Source organism: Zosterops lateralis, assembly GCF_965231275.1.
Source record: "Zosterops lateralis genome assembly, chromosome: 3".
Classification (NCBI taxonomy): Eukaryota; Metazoa; Chordata; class Aves; order Passeriformes; family Zosteropidae; genus Zosterops; species Zosterops lateralis.
This window is the reverse complement of record NC_139764.1, coordinates 40634712-40655321: the sequence shown is the minus strand read 5'-3', so window position 1 is coordinate 40655321 and position 20610 is coordinate 40634712. Positions and strand designations below refer to the sequence as shown.

General features: G+C 40.0%; 1 protein-coding gene across 1 annotated transcript in view; it reads left to right on the top strand.

Annotated features, from left to right (window-relative positions):
* Positions 1–16335: 16335 nt before the first annotated feature.
* Positions 16336–20610, top strand: part of THBS2 (thrombospondin 2) — a gene marked incomplete at its 5' end in the record, with an annotated part of 31182 nt that continues 26907 nt past the window's right edge. Inside the window, 3 exons of the mRNA XM_083858332.1 lie at positions 16336–16402; positions 17304–17860; positions 19345–19429. Of these exons, the coding sequence (XP_083714458.1) occupies positions 16336–16402; positions 17304–17860; positions 19345–19429 (709 nt within the window). The remainder of the gene's footprint in view (positions 16403–17303; positions 17861–19344; positions 19430–20610) is intronic.

Here is a 20610-nt window from a genome sequence, read left to right as displayed (position 1 = left end):
AACTTCCTACAAGACACTTCTAAGAACACTTGTAACAGATACAGTGTCAAAATTTTATGGTCTTAACTATATTTAAATAAAAATTCTCTGAACTTTGTTATTACAGAGCTCAGGACACAAAAGCTGCTATTCAATGCAATATGAACTTCAACTTCTGAAAACAAAGAAATGCAATTAAGGTACCAATTCTCTTCTCTTCTGTCTCTGGAACACCCTCTTTAACTGTACAACCCAAGAAAACATCTGAGAAGCATCTGGAAGAGTTATGAAGAGCTTTTTCTACAGGATCTGTATGATGGATCCCTTGACCACACAACCTAGTGACTTGTGCCTTGTTTATATTCAGCTCTGGTTGTCAGGAAGTATGCCAGGATAATCCTTGCTAGTACATCAGTGTTAATTTCCTTGAAAAGCATTTCTAAAACTGGAATCTATATATATAGGGATCTTCAAACACTTTGAAAAAGTCTTGTGCCGAGAAATGCAAAATTGATTTTATATGCATTAGGCTATAGCTACATTATAATATCTTTGTATGCTCCAAGCTTTCAGCTCTGCATGCACATACCAGATGTATGCATTATAACAGGGGAAGTGATGGATTCTGCACCTGGAATGGGGCAATCCTGGCTGTATTTGCAGGCCAGGGAATGAGGGGTTGGAGAGCAGGATTCTGCAGGGTACCTGCAGGACCCTGGGAGTCCTTGTCAATGGCAAGTTGAACATGAGCCAGCAGTGCCCTGGCAGCCAGGAGGGCCAACCCTTGCCTGCGGGGCATCAGGGACAGCATCACCACCTGGGCAAGGGAAGGGATTGTCCTGCTCTGCTCTGAGTTGGAGTGGCCCCACCTTGAGTATTTTGCACAGTTTTGGGCACCACAATGTAAGACATTGAACAATTACAGTGTCCCAGAGAGGGCAATGAAGATCATGAAGGGCCTTGAGGAGCAGCTGTACGAGAAGCAGCTGAGGGCACTTGGTCTGTTCAGCCTGGCGAAGAGGAGGCTGAGGGGAGACCTCATTGCACAACTTCTTTGTGAGGGGAAGAGGAGGGGCAGGCACTGATCTCTTCTCTGTCGCAACCAGTGACAGGACCCAAAGGAATAGCTTGAAGTTGTTTCAGGGAAGGTTTAGGCTGGATATTAGGAAAATTTTCTTCACCCAGAGGGTGAAGAACAGGTTCCCCAGAGAAGTGGTCACAGCACCAGCTTGACAGAGTTCAAGAATTGTTTGGGCAGTGCCCCAAGGACATGGAGTGATTCCTGGGGCTGTCCTGTGCAGGGCCAGGAGTTGAACTTTGATGATCTGAGTGGGTCCCTTTGAACTCAAAATGTGATATGATTCTGCATAATTCATGTTTCAAACAGCATCAGGATGAGATCCATGCAAATTCTAGGCCCTTCCTTATGACCTCACGTATTCTCATTTTTTCATTTTTTTGGAAAAGAAATCCAGCCTGCAGGCCAGAAAGTAGGCAAAACTTCTTTCTGTCATTGCCTAGACTCGGCAACCCATGGCTCAGTACACACATTCTGTACAGTTGGACATGACCATGGGAAACTTCAGGTTCAAAGAGACAGGTAACCTAAATTTCATGTTTGGTTCAGAGGCACCAAACATGAACTTTAGGTTATTTGTTTCTTTGAGCCTCACAGACACGGAGTCAGTCCACGTGTGGAGCTCCTTTGCTGCTCAACACACACAAAGCCTCAGCATTAATGTGTTGCTTCCTTCGGATCATTTTCCTGGCTGGCTTTGAGCTTCCAACTTAAGCCTTGACAAGGTTTTTATGTGAACCCCCTCCTACTACCTCACGGCCTAAAAGGCCATGGCTATTGTGTGCTTGAGACATATGCAAAAGGTCTTGGTTCATTTTTGAGAAAGGTTGAGCCAAGGTCTGAGGCTTAGTTATACATAGAAAATGGAGGATCAAGTGACTTTCTGTGCTGTTCCATGGGTATGGGAGAGGGGCACTTTGGAATCAATTGCTTAAATAACCTTGGACTGGGACTTAAACCCTACCTTCAGCCTCAGGAGTAAAATTTTCCAAACAGCCTGGGTTATATATGAATTTTGGAGTATTTGGAATAGTCATCTTTGAAACAGTAAACCACTGTCAATCCCAACTATAACTCAGTCTTTATTCTGGCACTGTTCCTGTTTCGTTCTGTGACAATTTTGACTAAAGAATGATTAAAACTGAGTAGGGACATCAGAATTTGTTCCATACACCATAATGCTGAGACACTGCACACTGCTGTGTCAATTACAGAAATGCATGTTTTCCTGGCATGACTTACCAGTTTGATGTATAGTTTAGTGACCTCCACCAACTCCCTGCCAAATGCAGCTGTAATGAGGAGATACTTATGGCTGCCCATTTCAGTTGAGAAGTTCTTTTCATGTCTGGCTCTAGTATACAATATAGTAGTAACCATTTGAGACTTCCCAAGTCTCACGGGTGAAAGAACCAACAAAACAAAATCTTTTATGTTTGTGGTGCAAGAAACATCAGACATTTCACCTGTAGATTTTACTTTTAGCCAAGCATTTTTATGTAAACTGAATGCATAGAACTGACAAGAAAAAATTTCAGGCACGTAAAATTTTCCTGAAAATATAAAGGATGAGCTTCAATTTGTGAGCAGTTTTTTAAGACTTTGTGATTTTCTGGGATATCGAAGTTTTCCTGCAAAACTCCTATTTCTGGAGGTTTATACAATGAGGATCACTTTTTCTCTTTATGCTGCCTGCTTGAAATATGAACTGTGTATTAACTGCAGATTTTCTTTCATGCTTTAAGATTTGTATCAATGCCAGTTCAGTTCATGTCGGTCCATAAAATAAGTCCAAATTAATTTTTTCATCAGTACAGGATGCAAGGATGATTTTGTCAGTTTTTGGGTTGGTTTTGTCAGGTTTTTTTCCCTCAGCCATTCTTAACTCCAGCCTTTGGACTAGGCTAAGATTTAGAGATAAATTTCTTTTTAGAATAATAGCTCAACAGGTCATGGTCTGACTAGGAGAAAATTCCTTGATCCTCCCTTCCTAGGAACATTCCTACACAGTGAGGGTCAACTTCTATTTCCTACTGACATAAATCTCTTCTATTTGCTTAATATTTGGTAGTGTAGCTAATCCGATACTTGTGGATTATCCCAAGGGATCCAATAACAACAGCTATATACATGATAGAAATGTCACAGGCAGTGTAGATATCCACATTTCAGCATTAAGGCTATTTGATTCTCTTTTTGTTAGATTTTAAGTTTTTCCTATGCTAATACTCTCCACCAAAAATTTCTGGTTTTGAGGCTGTCCCAGAGACATTTTTTTAGAAATGTTCAAGAAAAAAATACTTGGGAAGGTTGTTTATAAAGTTGGAATAAGCACATCTTACATCTGATATCCTCAACTCATACAAACCTCATCATTTAGAAGCAGCTTTGCATCCCCATTTTTGCAATACAATATCAAAATTCAGTTTAAAGACCAAGTTTTACTTGGAATGCTGAGAAATAAGTTAAGGAGTTACTTTGAAGATCAGAGGAATCAGGAGCTGGGGAAAGTAGTGCTGATCAGGAAATAGAAGAACATTTGGGTACTCGACAAGAGAGATAAAGGCAGGAAGGACATCATGTGATTGGTGTCACACATGAGGGACAGACAATGGCACTTCTTTAAGAGAAAGACATTGGAGTATAGTAGCAAGAGAATAAGAAATTACATCCAAGAGAGACACTGACTTGATAGAGAATTTTTATACATAATTTTAGCACCCTCACTGCAGAATCGAACTTTTAGGAGTTTGAGTTCATGGCTCCCAACAGGTATTTGTGTGAAACCTGCAGGAAAGGGTAAGACCACCCTAGTCCAAAGCCTGTATCATTACTCAGCCACTGCTTTTCCCACTCTTTAGTATCTGCAATTTTTGTCAGAAGTCTGTACTGATGATCCAACCTGTGGGCAAATGTTTCACATGAAGGAATTCCTGGGTATTTTCATTGGGTCTTGTATCACTTTCAGAACCTCTAAATGATGAGGTGTGGTACAAGAGCTGGAATAATTTGCACTTTTTACCCTTCCAGCCTGACTGTCTTGATTTATCTCGCTCTTACAGAGCTTAGAAGGTCAATGGGAAATTAACTCCCCTTCAGAATCTGAGTCCAGCATTGACCTAAACATCCAAATCTATACCTGAATTTAGCACATTCTCTGCTTCTTTGTTATGGACTTAGTGTCCTCATTCTTTCACTTGGGGATTTTAGACATTCCTTCTTTGTTATTCACTGTTACTTCTCATTATCGCCATTTTTCACATTTGTTCTTTTGGCCTTATGTTGAATTGAGAAGAGGTAACAACTTGGTAGTCAAATAACAAATTATTAACTCAGAGATTAAGCAGGAAAGACACAAAGGGCCTTCAAAATGTTGGATACACAGCAGCACTAAGGAAAAAACTGTGTTCAGGCTTTTCAGAACAATGTGTGAACTCTGACAACTCAGTCATTTACTGTCACTGCAACTTTTAAAGGCATGTTTTGTTAATTTTGGTCTTTGGTAAGCATTTTGAATCTTGTTCATTTCAGACTAGCTTTTAAGAGAGGGAGAGTCATCCTCTGGAAATGCCTGTGTCTCTCTGTTGACCACAGAAAGACTAGAAGTTGAATAGCTAAGAGTTGTATAACAAGCTGAGTTAACTGAGGAGAAAAAAAATGGATTTTTATAGTTAGGGCAGCTCTCAATACATCACAATTGGAATTTTCCAAAATCTCAGTTTCCTATTAGACATTTTTTTCTGTCTCAGCAAGCATAGTCCAATTAGTTTTAAAATTCTCCTTCCATGGTGTTGTGCCATGACCTGCTTACCACTTTTACAATGCACAGACGTACACCAAATATGCTTTTTATCATGAAGACAGATGACTAAATGCAGTTGTGAAATAGGTTGCCTATAAAGCAATCCAGTAAAGTTCAAAGAAGATCTCGGGCTGGCCTTCTGTTATGAAAGTTCTAAAACACATTTTCTTTTGGCTGTGTGTTCAACCTAACACAGACCTCAGTGATGCAGAAGTCTGATGACGTTTTAATTATATCTGGGACTGCATTTCTATGAAAATCAGCATTCTAACCAGCCAAGCCTCAGAACACAGCTTTCATTGTCTTTTTACCAACAATAAATGGAGATAATTTTGCGTTCTTCCATAGATTTGACTTTTGGAGACCATATATATAAGGCAGTTGAAAGCTACTGATTTTGCTGTTAAAACTTATCATTGGAGATTTATAAGACAAAGTCAGACTGTGTCCTACCAGGAGCAAAAAATCACTATTGTATGTTTAAAAGATAATAGACAAACTCTTAATTGAGATAGTAGCAATGAACAAGTTATACACCTATGGCTACACTGCTCACATAATTTGCCAAATGTCTTTCAAGTTTGTTTGAACCAAAACCCTCTAAGTTTAACTGTTACTGTCTCTCTGTGATGTGTTGAAGCTGTCAGTGTACTGGTCATATCACAGCAGTCTTTTCAGCAGCACATAACAATAGAGACACAACTCAAATTTACATCCTATTTACACTGGACTGCTGCACACACCTGAGGAGAAAGGAAAGAAAAGTTTACACTTCAGCATAAAAAAAGCAAGCCTGTGAAAGCCACTTAGGACATGTGGTGCAAATAACCTCATCCTCTGGTTATGTGTCATCCATCAGCTCCTTTCAGAAAGTGGTTTAAGAGACTGGAAGCAGTATTTGGCTGAATATATTCTACTCCATATAAGGAACCCCAGGCTGGATGAAGAGATTGTACCACTTCCGTTTACAGAGTGAAATGCATTCTTTTAGAGGTGGTGCCTAGTTTTACTTCTCAACCCAAGAGGCTAAATTAGTAATTTTAAACAAAGGTGAGGCAGCTAGATTTTTATTAATTACTAACAACTTGATTTCCAACAAACAAAGAACCTTAATCTAATTTTGGATCAAAAAATTTAGACACAACCAATATTCCACTAACTTACTTGTACTGGAAATGATTCTGAGAAAATCACAAGACAGTATTGAAATTAAGAAAGGACACAAAATAGGAGTTAGTTAACCATCTCTGATGGTGTAAAAAATAACCAAATTTTAAATATCTAATAAACTTCCACTGAATTTGAAATCATAAACTTTATTACATTGAAAATGGGTCCTCTTTACAGATAAGAATGTGGTCTCAAGAGGACTCATACAGGTATAAACTATTGAAAGTTGTAGCTACAGTTCTCAGTCAAAGGTTGATGCAGGGAATATACTTTAGTGCATACTTTATGTCTGAAGAGAAATGCATAACAGTTGTTCAGGAATATTTCTTCGGGATCAAATCAGAATAGGACTATGGACTATCTAGTAACTTCTTAACACAAGTAATAGATAAAAGTTAAGCAAACTCTAAAAGTCCTTAAGAGGAGCTACTCCAAACAGCCATGTTGTTTTACATTTAGTATCCAAAATTCAGTGGCAAGAATATCACTTTCTCTGCAAAGTTTTATTAAAAAAAATTGAAAAACCACCCCTCATAAAAACCTGTTTCTAATGAATTATAGAATCAATTTTCCATAGACTTACACTATAGGAACTAGTCACTTAAAGGTGTGTTGAGTTGCTTAAAAAACAGAGGCTCAGTTATTTATTTATTTGAATGTGGGAGCCAAAGGCATTTTAGTATGTTTTCGAGTGTCAGAAACAATAAATAAAGATATATAACCAGCTTTCTGTAAAAAGCACTTCAATACTTCTGGGATGCAAAGGGTGGTAGTTGGTACCTCCCGCTGCCACTCTCAAGTACATTAAAGTGCCACAGAAATTCTGGGGCCCAAAGGAAGCAAGAGCATTTACATAATTTAACAAAATAATTGATCAAAAATTACATTATTTACATTGGAAGAAAAATATGGTTGACCTTTTCTATCTCAGTTCTAAGGGAACACTTTTAAAGAAATTTAGTAGGAAAGCTAGTACAAAAATATGTTCTCAAATACAGAAATTTAGTTTTCCTTGAGAGCAGGATCAAGAAAATAATTATAGGCTTTTCTGAGCAAAATTTAATTTCTGCTGGCATTTATATTAAGAGTTCATCAGTTATTGTCTCAAGAACCTTCTCACTATACATCCTTCTCACCATAAAATCCATAGATTAAAAGCAGTAGTAAATTGAGCATAGTAACTCTTTTGATCACAGTAATAGCTGTAAGTGAAAGATTTTCACTGTGGATGGCTGAAGAGTGTACTGCAGAACGGTCCTACAAAGGGCTTTTCTCTTTGCAGCCACCTCCAGTAGTTGCATGTACCTTAAACAAAATACCAAAACTGCTGAGGTCTTCAGATTACATAAATATTTGAGGTGGTGTCCCTTAAGAACACACAATTTAATTCAATGAAATATAAGAACATAAGAAGCAGTGACTCTAATTACTGTAAAGGATCATAATACAATAATACCACATATTTCACTGGAGAGCTATATCTGCTTCTGGTGTTCATATTTCAAAAATATATATGGAGGAAAAAGAAAAGGGAAAAAAAAAAGGAAAAAAAATAAATTAATAAAGGGTATTGAAAAAGAATATAACATCTAAGGTGGAAGAAAAGGCCAAACTCCCAGAATCAGACTTTCCCAAAATTTACATCACCAAATAATTTCTGCACCAGGACTTTGAAGGAACTGGCATCAGAGGGCCCAAACCCAGAAGTAAATAATTTGAATCTGTCTTACCTGGGACAATCTCACAGGAAATCGGTAAAATTAATATATATTTCATAAAGGAGAAGAGAGAGAAAATCAGGACTCAGAAAAGCACAATGCATTTAAAAATACTGAAACCAATGTAGTAAATGAAGAAAGGGAGAAAAGCTGGATAAAAGCAAGATCAAAAGATCTTGCTATTTACCAAAGGAGCCTCATGGCTTTTACACTAAGATAGACCCTTTAGAGAAGGAAAATGCAAAATATCTAATTCTGCAGTTGTTAGCAAAACATTAAGGCCCAGTGGCAAATGGAGAATTATCAGTCAAATTGCAGGAAATGACTGCTACAAGAGCTGGAATTTTGAATGAAGAGTCATCCAGGCTGGCAGATAAGTAGCTACAAAACTGCCTCAGGCACAACTTTTTCTGAAGGCTGTTATTGAGCTGGTTTCTAGATGGTTTTTGGGTATAGATTACAAACATGCAAAGGATTAGATTTATAAACATACAAAGGATTAGACCTTTAAGTGGGCACAGAAAAATAAGGAATAACAGTAACAACAATTAAAAATAAGTGAGTAATTGCTTGTTTGCTATTTCATTTTTGAGAAAAAAATGTATTAAATTCAAATAAAAGGCAAATGAAAGGCATTTTGCTGTATTTGAATAAGAGGTGTCTGATGACAGGATTAACACGTAGTATATATTTAACCAAAACAAAAAGAAGTAAAGTTACGTATTTGCACCCAGGCTGAGTCTGAACTTCAGCATCTTCAACAGAGAGTAACATAGGGAGCTTAGCAGGTTAATGCAATGAAGGACACACCTTTGAACAGTCACACACTTGTGCTCACACAAGTGCATTAACAGAACCCCACACAAACCTCACCAACATGCAGGATTCCACAACCAGTGACATGCACACAGGATCGCCCCAACATCTGCAGATCATTCATCCAATTGCAGAAGTGCCACAATCATCAACCGTACTTCTTCTCTTCCCCTCATTGCTGTGAACCATGCAAATTGCCATGCAAATTTAAGATGCATTATGTGGTTAGCTGAGAGAAAAATTAGAGGCTTTATGCTCAGCAGAGCTTTTCTTGAAGTAGAGCCAGCTTTTTTTCTTGTGGTTTCATAGAAGCAAACATTAAGAAACATAAAAAAAACCCCTAAATAAATAAACGCAAGACAATAATAAATACTAATGTGCCTCTTCATCTGACCAAGTGTCATTCCATTGCTGTGCCCCCATTTCCAACACCTCATTGTAGGCATTAGTGGAAAGGAAAGTAAAGCAATGCCAAGAAAGCAAGAAATGCCAAAAAATACCAAGAAAGTATTTTTCACTTGGGAAAAATACAGTTAATTGCTGTGAGGTAAGTAAACAAGTAAAAATATTAATACCAGTAAATCAGGTTGAATTACATCACTATTGTTTAGCTTATCATTTTCTTATTGTCAGAGAACAAGTATAGAGATAGCAAGAGAATGTTTCATAGCAAGGGGAACAAATTCCAGTTTCCTTGTAACCTATCACTGATGTGAAGGCAATTAGTTCTTGAATAGAGCAAAACACAAAACTAATTACAATAAATAAATAAGTTAAAGGCTAGTAACTTGCAGGAAGTGGCAAGTCTGCAACAAATGTGTATGAAGATACGTGGCTTTGTTCCTGGTGTATATTGTAAGGAACATTTTTTCAGCATTCCATTATATGACAAAACCAAATTGAGTAGTCTATGGTTATCACCAGAGCAAATTTCTCCCTGCTCCCTTTTCAAGAGTACCGGACACAATCACAGTGGAACACAGAACACAACAGCAAAACTGACTTTTTTCACCTTTGAACTCTTTCAGAGGGAGTTTGAAATTATTTAATTCCATGTGGATGATGTCTTTCAGAAATATTTCATAGCAAAATGGATATTTGTAAGCATGAGTACCATAAAAGGTCCCATTTTAACAAGTATAGCCAAGTATTTGTTTGGGAAGTGATGGTGTGCTAACTAGGGAACATGAATGCTGCCATCTGACTCCTCTAACCATTTACAGCTAGGCAAGATGATTTGGATTTTAAATAATATTTATCAACAACACAAGTAACGCCTATATGAACACACCCAGATAATTAATGTTCTAGGGGAAAATGTGGTCTGAGTGTAGATGTTCTTACGAGGGGAAAAAGAGGCAAAACACATATTAGAGTTAAAAAAAAATATATGAGAATTATTTGTTTAGCTTTAATCTTTATAATCATTATCAGGCCACAGCTTAATGACGCTCTTTCTTCCAGTTAGAGACAAAGCCGGCAGTAGTAGTTTCATGAATTGCCTTCTTTCATCTCTTCACTTCATCCTGTGGGACTCATGACTCCATCTGTGGGAGTTTTGAACATATGGAGAGATATCAAACCCCACAACTGTTCTCTGTGGCCTTTCAGATTTTTGCAATCAATTTCAATTCTTTTCAGTACTTTTTGTTTTTCTTGGCCTGTTGGAACTTTCTTCCATTCAATTTCTCTACTCAGTTGTGCCTCCTATTATCTCCAGCCTCTGTGAATCCCATGTTTCAGGGACACACTATACCTGGTGAGACCATATTTTGCTGTCAGCCAGCCAACCTGCTGTACCTACAGAAAAATGGGGGCCAAGGAGAAGAGTCCAGATGTCCAGACCCTTGCTGGAAAGAGAGAGAAAGCATAGCACAGGCAGCACCCTTGGTCATGGGACTGCATGTCTGCCAAGGAAAGGAATCCTCTCCTGTGTTTGCACCTAAAGTTCCCACAGGATGGGCCCCCTCAACACATGCAGCAGTGGGAATAATCCACATTTCATAGGGCAGTTGTGCAGGTAAGGCAAGGACCCATCATAATTCTGGTGAAACAAAAGTGTGAGTCTCATTGCAAAAAAAAAAAAAAAATTCTTTTTAGACTAAGATCATTCAAACATTTGTTATAGCTTATTGAACTCTCAGTAAGTATTTGGCATTTTGTTTCACCTAACTAAATGAAAAGAAAGTAGGCTCAAGCCTTCAAAGGTAGTTTGGCACTACATCCTCCTGAAACGAATGGCATCTATTCCCCCAAACAATTTTTAAAATCCAGCTGGACCACTGAAGTTATAATTTTAGTTGTATTCACTTACGTCTCAGCTAAAGCTACTGTCAACTTCAGTATGTTTTACTTCTAAATATGGATTTAATAGAAATAATCTAAAAGCTTTGAGATTGAGTTGGTGTTGAACATATGTAGATACAACAGACCAAATCCCATTTGACATACGGAAAGCATAGTATTGGAAATATAATACAAATTATAATATTACAGCCTGGATAATAAGGATAGTCTTAGTTGTTTAAAAGTCAGTGCTTCAGTGACTTGTCCTGTTATAAGTGAAAACATCAATACTTGTGTGATAGAATGTGAAACTATGTAACAAATTTGAATAAAAGCAGGTCTTTAAGGAATAAATCTATTGTGAATCTGGCAAAAGGTTTGGGGGTTTTTTTAACCCAGAGCAGCAACATGGGATTTACCGAGCATTTTCAGTGCTCATTTGCACTGCACTTGGTAGGGGAATGTTCCTTTTTGGAGGCTGAAAATACTTGGCAGTCTTAATACGTTCAGCAGCTCACGTGGGGAGAGAATTCAAAAATTCTGTAAAATGGTTAAGGACACAGTTAACTGTTTGTAGATGGATATTTGTTTTGTCATATGTACTGCAAGAACAGGGAATAAAACGAGTTTCCAGATCCAAGTTTCCGACCATGAGTTAAAAGCCTTGGGTTCCACTTATGTATAGGTCTTTCCATAACCTACTGTGTGACACCAGTTAAATCATGTAGGAACCAATGTAGCAAAACGCCCAGACATGGACTTAGCTTTAAACTCAAAGTCTTCCTGCTGAAACCACTGTGTAAGTTTTTGTGTACAGCCCTTTTCTGAGTAAAGATGAAGTTTGCAAATGGGTGCAAATGGGTGGTAGCAGTATTTCCTTTTTTGACAAGTTTATTGTAAAATCATACCAATTGGTGCTTGTGCAGTCTATGGCCATTTATTCAGACAGAATGCACTAGCACTTGTATCTGGATATACTTTATACCTGGAAATTACATAAGGAAGGTATAAAACAGGCCAAAAACACTTCTTCCTCTGAAACAAACAACGGAAGACTAAGTACCTGATTATGATACCCATTTTTATCAGGCACCAGAACTTAAACTAAAGCATACACAAAGCTTTGTCAAAAGTACCTCTCTTCCTCATCACAGATGAATTCACTCTCCCTCATGTATTCTGTTCCAGAACTCAAAATCTGCATTTAGCTGGAATACTTACAACACGTTGTCAGAAGAAGCACTCAGGTCTCTCTCCCTGTCCCTACAAGCTCATTCAAAAACCTCAATGACTGAATCACAAGCTAATCTGAAGTGACTTGTTTCAGTTTTGGAGCCTCAATACAGCGAATTATGAAAATCAAATTCCACCACAGGAAGAAAATAAAAGAAAATTTCTTCATGGCTTTTTGACAGCTTTTCTGTAAGAATGTTTATCAGCATCAGGTGAAATAGAGGACTGCAGGATAAAACCTGAAGGATGTTCACATGCTCATGCAACTGGATCTATTCCAACTAGTGGGGATGCTTTTGTCAGAAAAGGAAAAAAAAAAAAAATCAGAATTTCACCCAGCAAAAGTCACAGAATTTGTCTTTTGGATCATGCCAAAAGCACAAAGTTTCAATTTTATCAGAAAAGCAGTAAAAGGAAAAAAAAAAAATCACATGTATAGCATATTCCACTTTTTTGGGATTTCTTCTAATGTAGGAGAGTTCAAGTCTTCCCCGAAGTCAAGCTAAGTCAGAATTTCAGTGATAAAGTCCTAGGAAAAAACATGGAATATTTGGTGGAGATCCATCAAATCACAGTTTTTTCTGAAATAGTGCCGTACCAAAATCCTGCCATTCTCCAGGGATTTTCAGTCATGTATGTTATCTTGTACAATGTTTATATGCTCCAAAATGGAAGGTCTCTAGGGCAGGTACAGAAGGAAAACAGTAGACTGAAAAAGGCAAAGGGAGGTGCATAAAGATGAGAAGTTAATGACCTGTGCTCATGTCTGATGTGCCGGTCTGAAGCAAAAGGCAGTGAAAGGTAAAACAGTATGGAAAACCATCAGTATGAGATCTACTGTTACCTCAGTTATGTTCCAATATGTTAGCAAATCTGACTTTACAACCTCTCTAATTACCATTGTTCACTCTCCCTTTGCACTGAAAAATCAGGTAAACTGAGACATGTGAATGTTATTCCAATGTTTGCATGTGTACATTGGCTCTCTGTGGAAACCAGAGTGCGTATTTGTTTCTTCGAGACTTTCCATCAGGAATTTTGGAAAGATGTTTACCTCCTCCAAGGTGGCCAGGGGAAAGTGAGCAAGTAAGCATTTTCATGGTTGTGGAAAGACTACAATCAAAACTGTCTTCTCAGATGTCATCATCCTATAAATAAACCACTCAGCTCAAAACAATATGCTATCGATCCTTCACTCCTATAACACTCACAGAGATGGAAAGGAAAGATTTTCTATGAAGCAGCTGGTTAAAAACTGTCACAATAAAATTTGTCTCTTTATTGTTATTTTACTGACTTAAAAGTTTCTATTGTAAAAAAGTCTTTCCATATAAATGTAAAAATGATTAATGAAACTATCTCAAAGATACCTTCTTGGTCTCTTAAACACTTTGCTACATTCTCTTCTCCAGCTGTAATCCCAGAGCAGCGCCCCGATGAGAGTTATCCCACCACAGTTCAGTCTAGTGGAAAACAAACCATACAGCTACATATATAGATATAAAGACTAAGTCTTAATATAGCAGGGGGAATGAGTAAACCCACTAGAATTTGAGGTTTTGTGAACATCATTAACTATTTTTTTAAATTCTTGAGGTTTTGCAAAGCTGAAAACCAAATGTCTTAGGAAGACAAAAAAGCCCTCTCCCTCCTATCTTGGCTCAGTCCCCTGGACCCTGTGAGAAAGGGGAAGGCTCCTTGGCTCCTGCCACCCTGCAAGGCCAAGGCCAGCCAAGTTGGAAGGAGCTTCCATGGCAAAAGGAAAGGGAGCAGTGCTTGCATTGGCATTTTCTGTTGCAGTGACAGATTGAGCCTTTTGAAGTCTTCTCAGCTCTGAAATATCAACACCTTTTTCTAATGGAATTTCAAATTGTGATGGGCAAAGTTAATGACTTCCTGTGCTGGTTCTTCGGTGTGGGGTTTTTTGGGTTTGCTTTTTTTTTTTTTTTTTTTTTTTTTTTTTTTTTTTTTTTTTTTTTTATTTGGTGGGGGGGCGGTGGGGGGGGACGACGACTGTTTTTGTTGTTGTTTTTTTCTGGTAAAACTTGTGAAGTCTGTCCACCTATGCATTTGACAGGGCTACATTTTTTGGATTCTGCAGGCAATTGAACCAAATCCATGTCTCTTCACACCAGCTCAGGATTCTTTCACAGATATTCTGCAACCCCAGTTCAGGACTCAGCAGCTGGGACCGTGGTCTTCCCCTTTGACTTCTGAAATGTAACGGCATGTCAGGGCAGGTTCTGTGTGCAGACCCACTACAGGGATGCATCCTCCTGCTCCCTTGTGGAGCATGATGCTGGAAGCTGTGCTGGCTGCTCCTCAGCATGCTGACCTTTAAAATTCAATGGTTGTGACTGGAGTCCTTGTGGAGATAGTTCCCAGTTCTCCTAACGTGACTAGGACCAGCCTCAGAGGGAGGTTTCTTTTGTGCTGCTTTCACCAGCCCCGAGCCAAGGCTCCCTGCACACGGAGCACACCTCAGAGCCCTCACGCCTCCCATGGAATAAAGGGGATGGTGCTCCTCGGGCAGAGGAGCGGGACTGAGGCGCTGGGCTCACTCGGGGAGCTGCTGGCCGACACCCAGCCAGCACTCTGCCAACTGACCGGGGGACGGCGCGAGTCTCGGCTTTGGCCTGCTGTACAGTTTAAAAATAAAAAGGGTAAAAATTAAACAACTCGAGAAGGCCGGGTTTTGCCGCCGTGGCGGCAGGAGCACCGCGCTCTCAAGGGACAAGCGCCCCCGGGAGAGCCGGGCCGGCCGGAGGGGCCGCGGGCACCGGGCCCAGCTCGCCCCTCAGGCGCGTCCCGGCCGCGCTCCCGCCCGCCACGGGCCCTGCGCCGCCCGACCCCGCCACACCGACGGCCGGCTCCCCTCTCCTCCCCGGGGCGCCCTGCCCGCCCCCCGCACCGCCCCTGCACCGCCCTGGGGCGGGCCCGGGCCGGCGCTGGCCCCGCAGGTAGCGGCGGCGGGGAGGGGGCGGCGGGGTGGTGTCACCGCCGCGGAGGGGCGAGCCGGGGGCGCGCCCCGCGCCGCTGATTGACAGCGGGGCCCGGCCCGCAGCCCATAAAGGCGTCGGCGCGGGGCGCGGGGCCCAGCAGGGACTTGTGGCGGCGTCGTCAGCGGCACAGCGCAGCCCGGAGCATCTCGTCGCGCTCCGCTCCCCACCGGCCCCGCCGCACAGAGCGCGCCGTCGGCTCCCCGATGCCAGGTGAGGAGCAGGGCGGGGAGGGGCCGTGCCCGCGCCAAGCCCCCTCAGCCCTGTCAGCCGCTGTCCCGCCGCCCGCCCGGGGCTGGCCGTGGGCAGCCGCCCCGCTGCCGGCACCGCCGGGGACTCGGTGAGGGGAGCACCTGCCCCAGCAGCCCTGCCCAGGCCGGGTCTGACCCGCACGGGACCGCTGGGCTCCAGGGGTGAGACAGGAGACAGTCCTGGCGGCTGCTGCTGGCTGGCTTTAGCGGTGCTACCCTGGGGATGCCAGGGAATAAGAGTTCCATGAAAAACAAAGAAACCGTGGACAGGAAGCGCTGGCGGCATCCCCGAATCCTCGCAATAATGTGTGGAGTTGGCAATGCTGAAATTATTTGGCTGTATGTACCCAGAGAACTCGATTTTTACACATTCCGGGGAATGCTTCTGCTCCATTCATTGTGAGCTGAGACACGTACGGAGATGCAATTATGTGGTTTGTAACTGCAGGGCAAACCTGGCATCACGTTAGGAGTTACTTTATCCAGCTATGGCTGGGTACAGAGGATTGTATAAATATATATTTGGAAGAGAGAGGAGTTTATATCATGGCACTGAAAAGGATACTGAAAAGTACTCCTGTTACTCAGAACCATCATCTAGCTTAGATCCCATTATCTTACAAAGAATTTTGGCTGAATGTTGTGCTCCAAAGTAAAGATGTGCTAGCAATAAGCTGTATCTCCTGTAATGTCATATGGTCTCTATGCCAGCTACTGAAATTTCATTAAGAAAATAATAATGTATATTTTCTGTATGTCTTTACTTTTTATTAAGGACATTTCCATAAAAAGGATCTTTTCCTTTTTAAATTCCTCTTCCCTTCACCTGATGCCTCATTTTACTTGAGCCACCAGGAATAAATATCACAAGAATCAGTCAAAATAATAATTTTGTATGTATAGTTGAAGTTTGTGGCCTTTTTTGAGGAAAATTGCACTATTTGTAGTTGATAAATTATCATTTCCCTAATACTTACTACTTTTTGGTTTATTCATAGGAGTTATGCTGAAGAGGAGAGAGTTTTGGCTTGCTGTCTTGATAACCCTGTGGGTTTCCTCAAATGCTCAGGGTAAGTTCAAACACTTCTTAACTGGATACAGACTACCTCCAAAAGTTAAAAGTTGTAAAGTGTTGGCTTACCTGAACTACAGTGGGCAAAGTAATCATAAAGGATTTTTTTAGAACTGCCTGGAGTATTTTTGATGGATATAGCTTGCCAGTGCTAAAGGAAGATTTCACAATATATCTCAAAATTGCTTTCTTTAGAAATTACTGATTCAAATGTATATAATCCTAGAAATAATTGATATTATAGTTTTCTGTGTGGTGGAAATGTATGGTGAAAGTGACATGAACAGGATCACTGAGTGGGATAAACATTTTAAAAAGATAGAGGTAGAGAAAGAGACATCTACAGACCAAATATAAGTAGAATAGAAATTGGCACAGTGCCAGACCCTCATTTACGTCTAATTTCTCGGTTGCGGTCTTTAAAAAGCATATTTTTTTTCAGTCATCCTGTAGACACGTGGATTCTCATAATTGGATTCTCATAATTTGATTTTCCATTATCTAGTAATGAAAATATGCAAGTTGCCTCAAATTCCTTATCCATTCATAGATATTAAAATATTTAATGAATAAATTGCAACATACATCCATGTGTAGGCATATACATGGACTACAGAATATATATGTATGTACTATATAGTGCTATAAAATATGAAGCTATATGTATAATAAAAAGTATTTGTATGCACAGAAGGAGAGAATTGTCATGTAAATGAAAATGTCAGGTAGAAAATACGATTCACTTGTAGGAATAGTTCCATTTGTGGAAGCGGGAGAGTGCTGGGTTTACTCTGTCCTTAATGTCTGTCATATAACCGCAGTTACTAAGTGTACTGTACAGAGCTGTTTCTCATAAGAATTTTTGTAGACACATTGTCACACACTGTTAACTTTTTCAGATGGTGACAAGGAAGAGGAGGCTACCTTTGATTTACTTCAAGTCAGTAACATAAACCGAAAGACAATTGGAGCCAAGGTGTTCCGGGGCCCAGACCCCACGGTGCCAGCCTATCGTTTCATTCGGTTTGACCACATTCCTCCATGTAGACCGGAGAAACTCAAAAAGATCATAAAACTAATACGGCAGAATGAGGGCTTTATCCTTTCAGCCACCCTGAGGCAGGACAGGCAATCTAGAGGCACTATCCTTGCTTTAGAGGGTCCTGGCATCAGTGAGAGGCAGTTTGAGATCATTTCCAATGGCCGGGCCAACACCCTGGACCTTATCTATTGGGTGGATGGCTTCCAGAACGTGATTTCCCTGGAAGACGTGGACCTTGCTGACTCACAGTGGAAGAACCTCACCGTGCAGATAACAGGGGAGAACTACAACCTCTATGTTGGCTGTGACCTTATTGACAGCTTCATCCTGGAGGAACCTTTCTATGAGCAGCTGAAAGCAGAGAGCAGCAGGCTGTACGTGGTGAAAGGGTCCGCTCGGGAGAATCATTTCAGGGTAGGTGACCTGCAGAAGCTTGGCTCTCTGGTGTGGTGAGAAGGTAACTGCAAGTAGTTTGGGAAGATGCAGTGGGTGCAGTTTTGTTGTTCCAATACCTCGTGGATTTGATGAGGTCACAGGTGTTCCCAAGCAGAGTGTGCTTTTATTAATTGCTGGATCTGTGTTGTGTGATTTTGGGGTTCCTGAAAGCACAGGCTTTTCAAGAAAACCCAGAAAATGTGTGCAAAACCAATTTTTGGCTTTCCTATGCAACCATCCCTTTTCTCTTCCAGATGTAAGACTTCTTAGAGATGTTGGGTTTTTATGGTGACTTGTCGAATTTTTTGCAAATTTCTTGAAGAACTGTTTTTACATTGAAATATATCTATTCAAATCATGAGAACACGTCATGAGAAATTTTTTTTTGTTTGAAAGAAGAAGAAAAAAATTTTTTTCTTAAAGGAGCTGAAGCATGTGGTGTTGATCCATCCTGGAACAGAGCACCCTGGTTTCCCGTTTTGAAAATTTCTTTTCAATTTAACTTTAAAAAAGAGAAAAAAAAAAAAAAAGAAAAAATAAATAGAATAAAAAGTTTTGATCAGTCCTGTAAATGAGATTATTTTTCTTTTTTTGTGGAAAAAAATTGAGATGGAGCAATTGTAAACTTTCTGGTTTTCCTATCTAATGAAAATGACCTTCTGCCTCATATAATCTAGTGATGTGATCTGGCCCAGCTGCTCCTTTTCAGTCACAGCGGAAGTCAGACTTGAACTCATTGCTTCAAAAATCTCAAAAAGCCCTTTCTTTCTCCTCATGTTGTGCCATCTAGTTTTCAGCCAGAACCTGACATGCTGGAGTTTGGCTCTGTGGGATGACCAGTTTTGGCAGGGACTTCAGAAGTGCTTGCCCACAGCCTCTCCATTCCTGCCTCCATGACTCAGTTACTCCAGCAGTAGTGCTCATACAACTGGTTCTGAAGCTGTACCATTAAGTGGCTCACTGAAACAATCAGGTTTTTAATTTTTTTCTTTTCTTCTTTGAGGGTTTTTTCTTTTTCTTTCCCAAGTGAAATAGATACCAGTCTGGTTTTAGAGTGTTGTCTCAGTGTAGTGTCAGCACAACTGAGGAGGCAGTGAAATATGGTGCATGGGAATGACTGGCTAAGGATGGAAGTGGGATGGTGCAGGAAAGTTGGCTTTTTCCCTATGACAAAATTCACTGTGAAAATGGATATTTGAGCTTGTAGCAGATTAATATCTTTTATTATGACATGTTTCAGAACATATCTAGCTTTGTGGCTTGTAATACTGAAATTGTATATAACAAAGCTATAACCACTTTTTTCTTTTCTGTGTGTCGGGTTTAATGCCTTGTAGATTGTTTTTTATGTACTTGCTTATGTCTGAATCCAGTCAGTAGCATGGAATTGAGACAGGTCGGTTATTAGGTACTCAAAAATTGATCTTACTGCTTTTAATTTCTTTTTAAAATTATTATTACAGGGTCTTTTGCAAAATATTCAGTTAATCTTTGATACTTCAATAGAGGATGTTCTGCGTAAGAAAGGATGCCAGAGAAGCCAGTCAAGTAAGGCTTTTGTTATCTTGTTAATACTGTTCAGTTGAATCTCAAGATTAGAAATGTCAGTCATGAAGTATTATCCTGAAACCATGCAACAGATCCCTTTGAAGTGAAAAAGAGAATGAGTTGCTTTTTGGTGGTAATGGTAACTTATATGTTTATATTATATCATTTCTACTCTATAGCTTATTATTTTAGTTCAGTTACTCAGGTTTATTACTCTATGTCTCTGTTTTTAAGTTGGAAAAAAAGGTGTTGAGCAAGAAATTAATAAAGTGTAAGGGAAAAAAAGCATATGTAGGAAAATATATATTTTCATACATGAGTTTTCTGCAATTCTTTGCACACAAGACAGGTGGTGTTGGTTCTGAATTCTGCTGCCAACGGTCAATGGGCCCATGAACTAGTCTGCCATTCTTAAAGACACTGAATTCCTTGGCAATACCTTTGACTGAAAGGGGTTTTGGGTTTGACTTCCAATATATTGTTAATCAAAACAAGCTCAGGAAAATAAGAAATCAAAGGAAGAGATATGGAAGGCATGTGTGTTATGGGCCAACATGCATTCTTGTTAGTCCAGTTCATGCTTACCATGCCAGGAGGGGAGCACTGTGCACTCTGTGTAGGAGTGTAGTGGATCTTCCATAAAAGAACTAGGATTATTTGTCAAACATATGCTAAGGGTTTGTACTCAAGCTCATAGGAGGTGATGACTGTTTTACTTCCTAGTGCTTGTAGCGACAAGAGCTTAGTCAAGAATCAGAGCCAGCTCAATCTGTCAGAGGAATGTTGTGGGTGCACAAGGCAGGATTTCAGGGTTTTGTTTGAAACTCTTGCCACCTGAAATGCCATTATTTCTGTTACTTTACTAAAATATGCGACAAATAGAAAATCAGTTAAGCAGATTAAACTCAATTTTTTCCTTGTTTATTCAAAACCCAGAAATTAAACCATAGCAGATCTTGACTTCGTCAAAGGAGTACTGGATGTTTTGAAATATCACCAAGTACAAATGGGATATTACTGGACCTCTGCCATGAAGAGGAAACCAATGGGAGTCTAAAGGAGTAGCTGAATTCTTCATGCTAATACATACCTTAAGAGGAATTCTTGTACAGCTAACCAACAGATAATATTTTCTTAATGTATTTTGATCACATCTGTCAATTGCCAAATCTTCAGTTCTA